General features: G+C 55.1%; 5 protein-coding genes across 5 annotated transcripts; 3 read left to right on the top strand and 2 right to left on the bottom strand.

Moving 5' to 3' along the window:
• Positions 1-1,731: 1,731 nt before the first annotated feature.
• IE81DRAFT_345322 (putative RPS8A-ribosomal protein S8.e) lies at positions 1,732-2,862 on the bottom strand (the record flags this gene model as incomplete). The annotated part of the gene is made up of 3 exons (XM_025515904.1): positions 1,732-2,185; positions 2,433-2,550; positions 2,796-2,862. The coding sequence occupies 3 exons, from the start codon at positions 2,860-2,862 to the stop codon at positions 1,732-1,734; spliced, it is 639 nt and encodes a 212-aa protein (XP_025372106.1).
• A 1,026-nt stretch (positions 2,863-3,888) lies between these two features.
• IE81DRAFT_244284 (hypothetical protein) lies at positions 3,889-6,307 on the top strand. Its single transcript, XM_025511254.1, has 5 exons — positions 3,889-4,312; positions 4,377-4,683; positions 4,790-5,282; positions 5,382-5,493; positions 5,569-6,307. The coding sequence occupies exons 1-5, from the start codon at positions 4,282-4,284 to the stop codon at positions 5,943-5,945; spliced, it is 1,320 nt and encodes a 439-aa protein (XP_025372105.1). The 5' UTR covers positions 3,889-4,281; the 3' UTR covers positions 5,946-6,307.
• An 850-nt stretch (positions 6,308-7,157) lies between these two features.
• Positions 7,158-8,835, top strand: IE81DRAFT_320922 (electron transfer flavo protein, alpha subunit). The gene is made up of 4 exons (XM_025513179.1): positions 7,158-7,987; positions 8,084-8,187; positions 8,270-8,565; positions 8,692-8,835. The coding sequence occupies exons 1-4, from the start codon at positions 7,591-7,593 to the stop codon at positions 8,708-8,710; spliced, it is 816 nt and encodes a 271-aa protein (XP_025372104.1). The 5' UTR covers positions 7,158-7,590; the 3' UTR covers positions 8,711-8,835.
• Positions 8,836-8,849: 14 nt separating this feature from the next.
• IE81DRAFT_310097 (hypothetical protein) lies at positions 8,850-10,450 on the bottom strand. Its single transcript, XM_025512410.1, has 4 exons — positions 10,127-10,450; positions 9,890-10,045; positions 9,395-9,799; positions 8,850-9,297 (listed from the first exon to the last, which is right to left on the bottom strand). Exons 1-4 carry the CDS (start codon positions 10,199-10,201, stop codon positions 9,268-9,270), a joined length of 666 nt encoding a protein of 221 aa, XP_025372103.1. The 5' UTR covers positions 10,202-10,450; the 3' UTR covers positions 8,850-9,267.
• Positions 10,451-10,630: 180 nt separating this feature from the next.
• On the top strand, positions 10,631-12,705 carry IE81DRAFT_320920 (hypothetical protein). Its single transcript, XM_025513178.1, has 5 exons — positions 10,631-10,910; positions 11,028-11,357; positions 11,452-11,939; positions 12,024-12,471; positions 12,575-12,705. The coding sequence occupies exons 1-5, from the start codon at positions 10,707-10,709 to the stop codon at positions 12,599-12,601; spliced, it is 1,497 nt and encodes a 498-aa protein (XP_025372102.1). The 5' UTR covers positions 10,631-10,706; the 3' UTR covers positions 12,602-12,705.
• Positions 12,706-12,787: the final 82 nt, after the last annotated feature.

The raw sequence follows: 12,787 nt of genomic DNA, 5'->3' as shown, positions 1-12,787 counted from the left end.
AGCAGGTCATCATCATCAGCCACACATTCCACACTTCGCCAAGCCTGCCTGCGCGCTGCCTGCCCTGCCGGCCTCTCGTCAGCGACGCTCTTTCAGATTAAGTGATTCGTGATGATCCACATTCTTGATTTACGATTGCAATTATTTTATATATGCCCGCCCACGCACGCGTCCCCCCGCGTTAACATGCCAGCCAGCTCTATTATATAATTGGTGTGGGGGGTGTGTTGCGTGTTGCGGTGCAAGCACAACACAAACACATGCCGACGAGCGAGTTCGTGCGTGAACGCGTAGGCAGGCAGGCACGCGCATGCGTGCCAGAGCTTCAGCAAAAGTCACACAATAAGTCGTGAGTCGAACAATCACAGTAACAAAAGCTTGGGAGGCGCGTAATAATGCGCGCGTCATGTCTTCGAATTAAATGAGCATACCGACGGGTATAACAGGCACAGATTTGAGAGCGTAGAGACACCGTCGCGCGTCTTGAGGAAGTCTCGAGTATATATTTCTCGATCGGTCAAGTCGCAGAGTCAAGTCAAGTCTTGATGAGTCTATGCGATGTGAATGGAGGCATGCATGCAGTCAGGAGTCTATCGTTGCTCCCCCGCCCCGTAAGACAAATGCCAATCACGAATGCTGTCAATAAGGCTTCATGGCGGCTCGTGCGCCGCTCATCCAGGCAGGCATCATCCATCATCCATCACAATTTTTCATTCACGCTGCATGCGCGTAGTGCAGCTTCTCATCCAATCCGTGTTTCCTCATTCAGGACAATCAACAACCAACCCTCTTTGACTCTTGGCAAAACTTGCCCTTTTTGAGCCCCATGCATGCATGGCAAGCCCCATTCAGCAGCAAAAGGGGCAGCCAGCCCCCCTCGCGCCGGCGACGCATGCTAGCTGCTTGCTATAGCTAGCCCACGCGCAACGTCTCAATTTCGCAAAAGTCGTGAGTCCCTCGCAAATTTGCGCCTCGCAAGCCATGGATGCAGCCATGCAGGCATGCAAGCCTCTTTCTTTACTCGCAACTCGAATTCGTGCCTTTTCTTTTTAGATATCCCCCCCCCCACCCCCCACAGAAGTCCGCCTCGGCCATTCATCTTGTCTGCCAGTGAGGTGCTCGATGATCCGGAAAAAGAGCACTGGGCAGACTTGCCTAACACCATGCGCGACAAAGTGTACCGCCTTCGCTTTGCGAGCGGAAGCGCGGGCCGAAGGTCAGACTGAGCAGTCACTTGATTGCAGCTTATCCACTCAAAAGTGGGTCAGAATCGGTCAGAGCCGTGCTTCAAGCATGACTTGGCGCTCAATGCCTAAGCATGCCGACGTGACGCCAACGTGACGCCAAGGCTGCTCTCCGCCTCCTCTGACGCAAGAGCGTACACATCTCAGCACTATCCAGATCAGGATCGATACCATTGCATTGGGGACATGAGCGTGTTGTTGGTCAAGACAATCGACATGAAAGCGTAGATGTCCGATTTTGGCTTTATGGTTGTGTAGCTGAGCATGGGCGCATCGATGAGCAGACGCCCATGCTTGGATGAGTGGTTTCCTCGGGCACCTTGTCGTACCGCAAGGATGATCGACAGAAGAATGCTCGGGTTGTGTGAGCAAATCAGCTGATCGATGCATAAACTGAGAGTAGAATAGTACAGGGAAGTCGAGGTGGGCGAACCGGTTGGGCAGGGTGACAGAAGAGGAACAACAGGAGGAACCGTGTTGTCCGCATTTATGCCTGCTTGGCAGCACCACGAGAACGGAGACGACGAACGTAGTGCTCGAGCTCCTTGCCCTCCAAGATGTAGCCGTCTGCACGGCCGGATTGACCAGGACGAGAGGAGATGGCGGCGTAAAGACGACCCGCACCGAATTGCTGCTCGACGAGAGGGTCCAGCTTGCTGGTCTTCTCGCGGATGCCGAGCTTGCGGAGCACGTGCTTGCTCTTCTTGCTCTCGTCTTCGTTGGCCTCGGCGGCACCTTGACCAGCAGCGCGACGCTTGGTGGTCACGGGCTTGCCGTAGTGCTTCTCGTACGCTTGACGGAAAGGAGTGGCATCAATCTGGATGATGGCGTTCTTTACCAGAGTGTTGGTGCGCACCAACTCGTTGTTGGAGGCGTTGAAGACGACACCCAGAATGCGGCTCTTGGCCGTAATGTGTTCAGAGCCCCATGCAAAGTTGCCGCTAAAAATCGCCAGAGAAGACAGCGTCAGCGCCGTAATCGAACAAGTACGAAAGGAGGCTGCGTTTCTCCGGGCCTATGCGATGCACTGCGGCTCGCTTGGCAGCACCCTTCCAAAACCGACTCCTTCCATGCACCGACCCATGGTGTCTTTCTCCTCAACGCTCCGTTTATTTCCTCGCTGTCCTCGAGACTGTGTGGGCGCCGCTCCGCACAATCTCACCGCAGTCTGGGTTAGACCAAACTCACCTCTCGAGACGGAGAGCACGCTGCTTGATGTTACCACCGCGAGCGCGGACAGCGTGAATGCGCTTGGGGCCAATACGGGTGTTGGCGGCTTGACGCGCAAGCTCGAATTGGCGCTTCTCTAAATACGAAGTGGCGATAGCGTTTGTGTCAGCTTCCAATCGTGACAATATTGAAGCAAATCATGCGGAGTCCTCGCACATTCCACCTTGATGAAACTATCATCTCCTCTGTGGCCGTCATTCTCCCTCCTTGCATTTCCTCCACCTCAGTCACCATCCGTGCGCCCCTTGCGAACCAACATCTTGCCCCATGCTTTGCTGCCACAATGTCGACCAGGCGCTCTAGCTTCGCCAGTGGACTCACTTCTGTAGTGGGCTCTGCGAGCACCAGTGTGGGAGCGCTTGTGGCGCGAGTCACGAGAGAGACCCATCTTCTACAATCGTTAGTGTGCCCAACAGCAAGCAAACACCGAGGAGACAACCAGGTAAGAACGCCGCATGCGAGAAGCAGTCCGGAGAAGATGACGAGGGAAAAGAGGTGAAGAAGAGACATCTGCGTCAGCCTCGCGGGTAAAAATGCTGCGAAACCCATTGCGCCCTCTGCTCGTCCATCCTCGCGCAACATTCCTGCGACTTGAGCGCCGCCCCTCATTGATGCCGATGATACGCACGAATTGACCGGATTTCTTGAGGCTTGGCGAAGAAAAGGTGGATGAAGTGACAGTAGGCAAGTGGCCGTGCAGGGATCTTCGAAGTTATCGCTCGCGCTTCTGTGCTCGCTGATTCACTTCGCCCACCAAGACAACCCAAACCACGTGGCAATCCCCACAGCAGGCGCGCGCATTCGCGCATGCAGTCGCCGCAGATCACGACTTTTGCCGTACGAGAGATGCATGAGGACATGAGCGGATCCACGCGCCCGCCACGCCCTTCCGCGCCTGGCCGTCACTCTTGACTTTTTACTGGTGGTGACATCCAAACCTTGGCACAATTGTTGAATTAGTTCGTTGCCAGTCAACATCTGCTACAGTAGATGGAGCATCCAGCTAAGTCATCAATCGCGAGCCATTTCTGAAGCTCGGCCACCGAATTTGCCTGGACTCTCACACAAGCAGTCGAGATAGCGAAAAGTCCCAGTGAAGAAGGGGCTTCGAACATTCTCGATTCGGTCTGGAAGCCAAAGTCTAGTTTGTGCCACAACCACGTGATTTCTGCGTAGGGCGACCCTCGCGGTGGTCAAGTCTTGAGTCATGAGTTTGAGTTGGAATTTGAATTTGATGAGTGGTAGGCTCGAATTCAGGCTCCATTATGATTTGATTACAAATTTTGAATGCTCGTATAGCAAGCCGCACGCGACGACCCTGCAGGTCGACAGGATAAGGGCCGTGGGGCCCAAATCTTGACTCGCTCGAGACTCATGATGCATATATGCGTTTGCGCACTTACTCCCGGATGATCTCGTGACTGTTCCGCACACGTTTGACGCAAGACTTTGACAACGCCTCATTTGATTGAAGACGTTGACAACGCCCCGAAGGTCATACCTGCGCGACCAAGTGATCAGCGACGCACCATACAAGATTTGAGAGTCACAGGTGTCTCCACCACCTACACTATCGGCGCATTCCTCGATATCCTCGTCGCCTGGTCACACATTCACGATTACAGCATACAGCCCTTCCACGGATCGGAAATTCATCAGCGTCGAGCCGAGCAGCGGCCAATCTCGTGGTACTCTCGCTTCTTGCTCCCGAAGCCTGCGCAGACGACGCGTGCTGCTCCACCTCATCGCTCATTCTCCCCAGAAAATATCGGACGATGAGCAGCAGCGTCACTTTCTTGCTCATCCCATGCGGGCTCATGGCAGTGGGCACCTTCTTGGTGGGTCTTTTGCCTCTTCACTTGCCTCTATCTAAGTACTCATTGAGGATATTGGAAGTGCTAGGAGCGGGACTGCTGCTTGGAGCTGCTACAACCGTCGTATTGCCAGAGGGCGTTTCGGCTCTTTTCAGAGCGCAGTATGCTGTTCAGAATGGAGCACTAGCCTTCGATCGTCGCGATACCCGAATGGAAGTGAGCGTATCGACGCAAGGCCTTGAAAGGCAACATGGCTTCGCTCTGGGCGGTTTGTTGGGCGGCGGAGGAGGCGGCGGCGGCAGTCTCTTCAAGGCTGCTGCGGACTCGCCAAAATCCATCGATGCAGAGGCATCGGTTGGGGCAGCTATCCTCGCGGGCTTCATGATCATGTTCATGTGAGTTGACTGTTATCCCGCGCCTGAGCTCCGGCTTGGCGCGGAGGTGAGAGCAGTGAGTCGAGTTGGCCTGCATGCTGACCACTTGGGAGGCGCGACTTTGTAGCATCGATCAGATCGCTTCGCCAGGAGCTCATGTAGCCCCCTCGCATGGCACAGAAAATCAGCGCGCTAGATTGCCCAGGCCAGAATCGTGGCGACTGACCCGCTCGGGCTCATTGTGCTACTCCCACGCTGGTCAAGATGCAGCGTCAGTCGCTGTGGAAGCCGCCAAAGGCATTGCCTCGCCGGGATTGGAAAGGCGAAGCAGTGCGCACGATCCAGAGGCAGTCGGTTGTGAAGACGAGACGTCATCACCCGAGACTCTTCCAGCAGATTACCACCGATCTGCTGCTACTGCTACCCATTCAGAATCTTCAGGCAGCGCAAATAGGGGCCAAAATGTCACGCAAGCTAGAGGCCTTAGAGCAGCGTTCGCCAGTGTTGCGGGACTGGTCATTCACGCCGCTGCTGATGGCATCGCTATGGGGGCGAGCGCAGGAAGTGAAGACGAAACTCTGCGTGTCATCGTATGGCTAGCAATCATGATTCACAAAGCTGTGAGCAAGCGTGGTCGCGACCCGTCTCGTTATATACGACCTCGATCATTGTTGCTAATCAGCCCGGATCTGCTTTGGCGGTGTTCCACACACGCACAGCCGGCCGCGTTTGGTTTGTGTACTCTACTGATCGGTCAAAAGCTGCACAGAAGGGCTATCAGGCAAGCCATCTTGATCTTCGCACTCAGCACGCCTCTAGGGGCCATTATCAGTGCGTAGAGGCTCACACGTCTCGCGTTGCGGGGAGCCCGTAGAAGCTGACTCGGTACGCCTTGTTGTCGCACAGCGTACGGTGTGTTATCTGTATTCCTGCGGAATGAGCCAGCGCAGGGAGGTGGCATTGCCGCCGAGCACATTGGAACGGCATTGACTTTCAGCGCAGGCACCTTCCTCTTTGTGGCCATGCACGCTGTGAACCACGCCACGGCGCCATCTGCGGACCAAGAAGAAGTCAGCAGCCAAAGTCGCTCCAACGGTCAAGCTGGTGGTGTGGGCTCGGCACCTAGCAATAGCAATCCCCGCAGACGAGCGCCACTCTCTGCCGAGTCGTCGGTGGTGAGAAGACGACCGCTGCTTGGACGCACGGGACGCATAGCTATATTGCTGCTCGGTAGCATGCTTCCCAAAGCTTTACAAGGATTGGTGGGCCACCATGGACATTGAGCTTATCTGTTGCCGCACATCGAATCATCTTCCTTCGATCACTTCATGTCTCATCATCGCCTCGTGACAACACTCCAGCATTCGTCTGCACGTCGCCTCGCAAATTCTGTATATTAGTCACCATTCCCTGGATTGTCATGATCACAATCATAGCGAAAAGTTGTTGTAGGCGCTCGAGGTGCGGCTTCGATTTGAGATTGAGTCGGTTGGTGAGAGCGGACCTTGCTCTGAGCGGTCATTACCAAAGGCAGTCGATGAACGCTCACTCGCCGATGACGTTTGTGGCCCACTATCGAGTGCTTGAAGCCCTGTGCGCGGTCCGGTGATCGATTCAGATTGTGTGATGGGAGATTACCCGAGAGCCAGTCAAGCAAACGTACCATCACGATTGAGCGCACAACGAATCCATTCAATTGGACACCTCGGCTTTCGGACATGACGATGAACCAGGGGGGTTGCACCCTCTCTCCCAGCCGTTTTCCAGGATCAGCTAATCTCCACGTGCGTGCTTGTTGTGCGATGCGCGCCTCGCGTGATGCGAGCCTGCGCCCCCGCCGACGCGCTTTGTGCACCTGTCCAGCCCGCGCTTGGCATGGCATGGCTGCGATCAGATGGCCGAGGCTTTCTGCTGATGATGTTGCATGCATGCATCAGGCGGGCAGGCAGGCAGGCAGATGAGATGATGCGAACGGACATGCAGCAGGCATCTATGAAGCACAGGCGGCATGATCAGCAGCGCAACGCGCGCGGTACTCGTGACCAACTCGCGACTCACTGATGTAGCTTTCACCGGTTGCGCCCGCGATGCCCGATACGGTGTGTGCGGCAACGAACGTCAAGTCACAGCTAGCTGACTGGGGGGTCTTGCATGCCGATGGCTGATGCGGTCCTGCGATGATGATGTTTCCAGCCACTCTGCTCAAAGACGACTTGGGCATTCAACGCTTCCCTTCCACCACTGCCCAACAACAGTCCCATTGCATCCCATCTGCCACCACCGTCCGCCTCACTCCTTTCCTTCCGCTCGACCCTTGCGCACGTCGACTCCTCCTCCGCGCGCGCTTACACACACACACATATACACCCACCAAGATGATCGCATTGGCCACACCAGCGCGCATCTCCCTTCGAGGTGTAGCGCGCATGCACACCACACCTCTTCGCTCCTTTTCAGCAAGCTCCATCTCTCGAAACACTTTGCTGTTCATCGAGCACAAGGAAGGCAACATCAACCCTGCTAGTCTGGTCGCTCTCACGGCTGCAGGAAAGATCGGCAAGGAGGTTCATGGAATTGTGGTGGGCAAGCAGGGAGAGACGGACGGTGTGGTTGAGAAGGCTACCAAGTGAGTGCCCAATGCTCGCATCTTCGGCGGCCGCTCTCGGCTTGGGATCAGCGCTGGGAATGCTACTGCATGGCTTCAGCAGGGGATCAGCGCTGGGAATGCTACTGCATGGCTTCAGCAGGAGCTCAGCCAGTCGGGTGGGGTGCGCACAGCAGAGACTTTGCGCGCAAGTTTGTCGAGCTGAGCGCAAAGTCCTGCCAACTTGGACAACTCGATCGCTTCCAGCCGCGCATGCACGAGGCAGCAGTGCTCTCGGACTGAGCCGGACGTAGTCGACATCTCTGCTCACGCCCGCTTGCCCCATGCACTCCTCATCAACCAGGGTCAGCGGTCTGAGCAAGGTGCTTCACGCTAGCGGAGACAAGTACGCATCCAGCCTGCCCGAGCCCCTCGCTCCTTTGCTCCAAGAGCTAGTCTCTTCCAAAGGCTACACCCATCTCATCGCAGGCCACACAGCAGTGGGCAGGGACGTGTTGCCACGCGCTGCAGCTCTGCTCGACTCGAGCCAAGTCAGCGACATTGTCGCTGTTCACTCCGAGGACACGTTCGAGAGACCGATTTATGCCGGAAATGCTATTGCAAAGGTCAAGACTAGCGACAAGATCAAGGTCATTACTGTTCGCGGTACCGCTTTCGACAAGGCTGCGCTCGAGGGTGGTAGTGCTCAAGCTGAAGCAGTCGATGCCAAAGATGCCGAGTGTAAGTGCGGTCTCGGCTTTTTAGTCACGCTGCAGCGCAACGACGATCGTTAATTCGGCGCACTTCTCGCGCTATACTCCCCACCCCGCTTGACAGCTCCCACCACTTTCCTCGGCGAGAAGATCAACCAGTCTTCGCGACCTGACCTCGCCACTGCCCCGCGCGTCGTCAGCGGTGGTCGCGCCTTGAAATCTGCCGAGGTGAGCTGCCAGCGCGCTACAATTCGCCAAGCCTCGAAAAGTATGCGCTGATTGCCGGTCTATCCATGCTTCCGCCTGTCAGAACTTTGAGAAGTACATTGAGCCCTTGGCCGACGCATTGAACGCGGCTGTCGGAGCCTCTCGAGCAGCAGTAGATGCAGGTTATGCCGACAATGCCCTACAAGTCGGACAGACCGGAAAGATCATCGCGCCAGAGCTCTACGTCGCTGTGGGAATCAGCGGCGCGATTCAACATTTGGCCGGCATGAAGGACAGCAAGACGATCGTGGCCATCAACAAGGATGAGGAAGCTCCCATCTTTCAAATCGCTGATCTCGGTCTCGTTGCAGACTTGTACAACGCCGTGCCCGAGCTCCTGTGAGTAGCATCTGCCCCTGTCGCACTACTCCAAGACGCTATTGTGATTTCTGCCCGCACGGCAATGCTGACCTGACCGAATCGATCTCCTGTTCCTCCCTCTCTCCGGCGCCTTTCTCATCACAGCGAGAAGGTCAAGAAGTGACGGTACTGCGATGCGCAACTTGATGATCCGTGCATTTGAGCCCGACCAAGACTTGCTCTCCAAGCATATATGCTATGTGGAATATATAAACACACGCAAATAATCCGAGCGGACATGATATTGTGAGCTCTGACGCATCGACCGAAGCGAGCCCTGCGCGATCAGCAGTCACAAGCTGCGCGGGGCTTGAAAGTGTCAAGGACACACATTGTGTCCCTTGGCACGAGTCCGCACTTGCTACGCAAGGCAGCATCCGCTGTGGAATATCGCAGAGTGTGACTGCAGTCCGGGACGAGTTCCGGCGATCCCTTGTGCAGCTCAATCGTGAAACTGAGCCAAACATTTGCAACGCATCGCCGGTCCACTTGTGGTCAAGAAGCAGAGATGTCATCTGCGATGATGGCGGTGCAACGTAGGGAGACGTTGCGTTCTCGCATCAAGATGGATCTCTGCGCTGCAAGTCATGTGAATTTCTGGCATTGTCGCGCTGTGTCGCCCTCTTCATGAACAGGTTCAGCGAGAAACATTTTCGGACCCGTTCGACATGCTCCAGTGCCTCATCTCAGCTTCTTTTCGTTGAAAAAGACCTGTGTGAGGGAGAGAGAAAGGATGAATCTTCAGCATCGGCGAACCTGTCGCATTTTGCAGAGCCGCTCTTCTGTCTGCTTGCTTGCCTCTACTCACTGTCAAGTGCCTCAATTGCCACACGCCAGTAGCGATGAGGACGACGGCCTGAATAGCGCTCCACCAAATAGCTCTGCTATTAGTGAGTTCGCTAAGGTCTCTAAAATCAGCCTCCCTCTCTCTTTGAAATTGCTGCTCCTTCCTTATATCCCTAAGCCTGTCGTTCAACATCCTGACCCTTCCCGCCAGATCCACAATGTGCTGCCTATCACGCGAGGAATTGTCCGGCTTGGACTCGCCGATCACTACGTCGAGGTGCATTCGAACGGAATGACCCCCGTGCGCTTCTCCTACGTGCGCTACGGCAAGGCAGATCTCGTGGTCTCCCGCCTCGTGGGATGTGAAGGCAAACTTCCCTTCCGAGGGTCCTCGCGTGGACGTCACTACGTGATCATCGCGCACTTCCTGTCGTGTGCACCCGCATCGAAGAGTGGAGCTGAATAGTTGAGCAAATCATTCATTCTCGAAGTCGCTCGTAGCTGACTCGCGACTCACCTTGACTTGAATCGCAATACCCAGATCATCCTTGATGATGAACTTTTCGCTCGCCTTGTCCCACACTTCGGCCATGTAGTGTCCCACCACCACTGTATCATTTGGTAGCTCTTCCAAGAAGCATTTCTTGGCGTCAGAGTCTAGGTAAAAGTAGAGCTGCGAGCGAAGGGGAGCGGTCGTGAGCGTTCCGAGCGGAGGATGCGCATGCAGCCAAGAAAGTGCAGTAGTTTCACTCACTCCATGAGCGGTTTGCAGAAGAGATAAAGCTATCAGGGCCAAGAGAGGCAAGCAGCGCAGAGTCGGCAAACGCATTGTAGTCTATGTGGTTTCTAGATTTGGCGCCAGTGCAAGCGAGGGTCGAGGCTCGGTTGCCAACTGGGACGTCGACTCTTTTCCCTAAGCCTGCCTGGGCGCCAGTTCGCGGTACTAAGTTTAGGGAGCTGTAGGACAGCGTAGGCTTACTCGAATGTGCAGCGAGGAAGATTCTCAGGCGCTCTATGTGGAAAAGCATATGATAGCCAGGAGAAGGTTGCTGCAGAGAGATGCCCGAATGAGGGTCAGGAGTCGAGATCGTCGTGACTTCTTGGCGCGGCTGCAAGATTCATCTTGAATCGAGTCGCTGGCACGCGGCGCGGGGTATCATGGTCTCTCGCACGAGTAAGCCAGTGCACGGTCCTCGGGCTGCCATGGCTTTGCTTTGCCTCTGGGCGCGTGCTTCGCGCACCGTTGCTACAAGGGACGGTGGTCTTTCACCTCACTCCTCCTCAAATTCTCGCTATCCTTTCTTCAGAGCAGCCAGTCTTTAACGTTGCCCAAAATGCCGCTCAATTATGCCAAGTGGGACGCTTTGGAGCTTTCGGACGATAGCGATGTAGAGGTCCATCCCAATGTGGACAAAAAGTCCTTCATCAAGTGGAAGCAGAGGGATATTCACGAGAAGCGGGCTCAAGCCAAAGCTGATATGGAAGGCTTGCAAAAGGAATTGGAACTGAATGCGAATCTGGATGGTCAGCTTAGCAAGGTGAGCCTGGCATGGCCATTTTTCTGGACTATGAGCACTGCTAGCATTCTTCGCTCTGCGTTGCACGGAGCTAGCTAAACGTAGACCTATCGGTGTGCTCTTGCGTGCTCCTTACAGGTCATCGACGATCTTGGAAGCACCGGCTCCTCTTCCTACTCGCAGCTCGTTTCGCGCTTGACAGGGGAGCGCGAATCTTCCGGCAGAGCTTCTTCTGCTCCCTCGCCCGAAGACATGGTCCTCTCGCTGCTCTTGCAAATCAACGAGGAATCTCGCGTAAAGGGCAAGTCAGGCCTGGAATTGGATGATGCTCTCAGTCAAGCTGTGAAGGATCATCGCGCAAAGTTGGCTCAGAGAACAAAAGATGCGAAGCAGGAATTGGACAAGCTGAAGGAGGATGAGAAGCGCAAAATTACCAGCGAGGGCATCAAAGAAGGCTGGAGCTCAGGAGTGAGTGGTCCGCTGCTGAGCAGCAAATGTGACGTGGCTTGCCCACTCTTGCGACTGATGTGAAAACGCTGCGACAAATCCCAAACCTCTGCAGCATGTCACCAAAGCTGAGGAAGCAGCACCTTCCTCAAAGACGCCTTCGCAAAAAAAGACAGAGACGACGTACGAGACGATCAATTCTCCCAGTTCTTCCAGCGTCGCCGCCCCGGCAGGCAAAGCAGCCACGGAAGATCCAGACGACGATGCCGAGGTGCCTACGCTCTCGAGCACAATGTCCCGATTCATCGATCTGGATCCACCCTGCATTTCCTCTTCCATCCCATTCGCCACCGCCTCTCTACCCCCGACTTGGAATCCCAAGAAAGATCTCTCGGTCGATGCTTTTGAGAAAGCATATGCTTTCTTGAGGGACAATCGCAAGGAACTCATCAGACCTGGCGTAACCGATGCGCTACTGGTGGAAGCCTTCCAGGCTTGTATGCGCGGAGACCGGAAGAGAGGCAGGCGAGCTACTGAAAAGGGCCTCATGCTCCAGTATTGCGACAAGTTGGGAAAGGACGGCGTGATGCTCTTCTTCCAGCGGTGAGTGGCATTATCGAAGCGTGTGAGATGCGGTCCCAAAGCTTTGGGTCAACATTGATTCGGTGTTCTTCTCTTTCTTGTTAGCATGCGAGGAACGGACGGGCGGGCCGCAGCGGTCTACTTCAACGACGTGCTGAGCACGTTTGCCCGCATATACACGCGCTCGCAGCAATTGGCAGCCGAGCAATCCAACACGAGCTCGTCAGCGGATGGAGCAGGTCAAGAACAGATTCAGCTAGTCGCCGAAGATCCGTCCACCATCATCGGTTTTGAGGTGCCCGATGGTCCACCCCCTGATCACATCGAGTTGGAGGGCGAAGGAACAGAGGGCATGGATGTAGAGAAAGTCAGAGAGTTCCTGCAGAAGAGATGGGATATATTCGCGGCGTTCACTGATGAGATGAAGGAAGCTTTGAAGAGCAAAGAGTTGGACAAGGTGAACAAGGTGCTCGGAGAAATGCCGGTCGAAGAGGCTGAAGAGTTGGTCGCCAAGCTCGATGAGGCTGGCATTTTGAGCTTCAGCTCTAGCGAGGTGAGTGAGGTTAATTCCACGCGGGTACCTTGAGCAAAGATCGTGCCAACTGACCTCGATGGGCACGACTCAATTTTTCGCATCTGCCCTTCCGAATTGCCAGGTCCGAGATGAGACTGGCAAAGCTTAGACTGTTCGCAATGATCACGAACATCGAAGCACTCGATCGATGCTATGTTGTCTCGTATCGAGCATTGCTGAGCGCGGCGTAGCTATCAAATGACTTTTGCGAGTAGCGTGACGATTTGACTGAGTGAAATGTGTAGCGTCGAAGGCACGTTGGCGAAAAACTTAGGCATCGTAAGGGGTCTAAGAG

The sequence above is a fragment of the Ceraceosorus guamensis genome (assembly GCF_003144195.1).
Source record: "Ceraceosorus guamensis strain MCA 4658 unplaced genomic scaffold IE81scaffold_8, whole genome shotgun sequence".
Classification (NCBI taxonomy): domain Eukaryota; kingdom Fungi; phylum Basidiomycota; class Exobasidiomycetes; order Ceraceosorales; family Ceraceosoraceae; genus Ceraceosorus; species Ceraceosorus guamensis.
Note: the sequence above shows the minus strand (reverse complement) of the source record. Positions and strands in the feature narration are given on the sequence as shown.

What these genes read in the sequence shown, in the direction of transcription:
- IE81DRAFT_310097 (XM_025512410.1), bottom strand. Translation starts at nt 10,201, where the DNA reads ATGCGTTTGCCGACTCTGCGCTGCTTGCCTCTCTTGGCCCTGATAGCT. An exon ending in TTCTGCAAACCGCTCATGGA is followed by an intron (nt 10,046 to 10,126) that starts GTGAGTGAAACT and finishes CTTCGCTCGCAG; the next exon opens with CTCTACTTTTACCTAGACTC. An exon ending in GTATTGCGATTCAAGTCAAG is followed by an intron (nt 9,800 to 9,889) that starts GTGAGTCGCGAG and finishes TGCACACGACAG; the next exon opens with GAAGTGCGCGATGATCACGT.
- IE81DRAFT_320920 (XM_025513178.1), top strand. Translation starts at nt 10,707, where the DNA reads ATGCCGCTCAATTATGCCAAGTGGGACGCTTTGGAGCTTTCGGACGAT. An exon ending in AAGAAGGCTGGAGCTCAGGA is followed by an intron (nt 11,358 to 11,451) that starts GTGAGTGGTCCG and finishes AAACCTCTGCAG; the next exon opens with CATGTCACCAAAGCTGAGGA. An exon ending in GTGATGCTCTTCTTCCAGCG is followed by an intron (nt 11,940 to 12,023) that starts GTGAGTGGCATT and finishes CTTTCTTGTTAG; the next exon opens with CATGCGAGGAACGGACGGGC.
- IE81DRAFT_244284 (XM_025511254.1), top strand. Translation starts at nt 4,282, where the DNA reads ATGCGGGCTCATGGCAGTGGGCACCTTCTTG. An exon ending in GGCTTCATGATCATGTTCAT is followed by an intron (nt 4,684 to 4,789) that starts GTGAGTTGACTG and finishes GCGACTTTGTAG; the next exon opens with CATCGATCAGATCGCTTCGC. An exon ending in CAATCATGATTCACAAAGCT is followed by an intron (nt 5,283 to 5,381) that starts GTGAGCAAGCGT and finishes ACACACGCACAG; the next exon opens with CCGGCCGCGTTTGGTTTGTG.
- IE81DRAFT_320922 (XM_025513179.1), top strand. Translation starts at nt 7,591, where the DNA reads ATGCACTCCTCATCAACCAGGGTCAGCGGTCTGAGCAAGGTGCTTCAC. An exon ending in CGATGCCAAAGATGCCGAGT is followed by an intron (nt 7,988 to 8,083) that starts GTAAGTGCGGTC and finishes CCCGCTTGACAG; the next exon opens with CTCCCACCACTTTCCTCGGC. An exon ending in GCGCCTTGAAATCTGCCGAG is followed by an intron (nt 8,188 to 8,269) that starts GTGAGCTGCCAG and finishes TCCGCCTGTCAG; the next exon opens with AACTTTGAGAAGTACATTGA.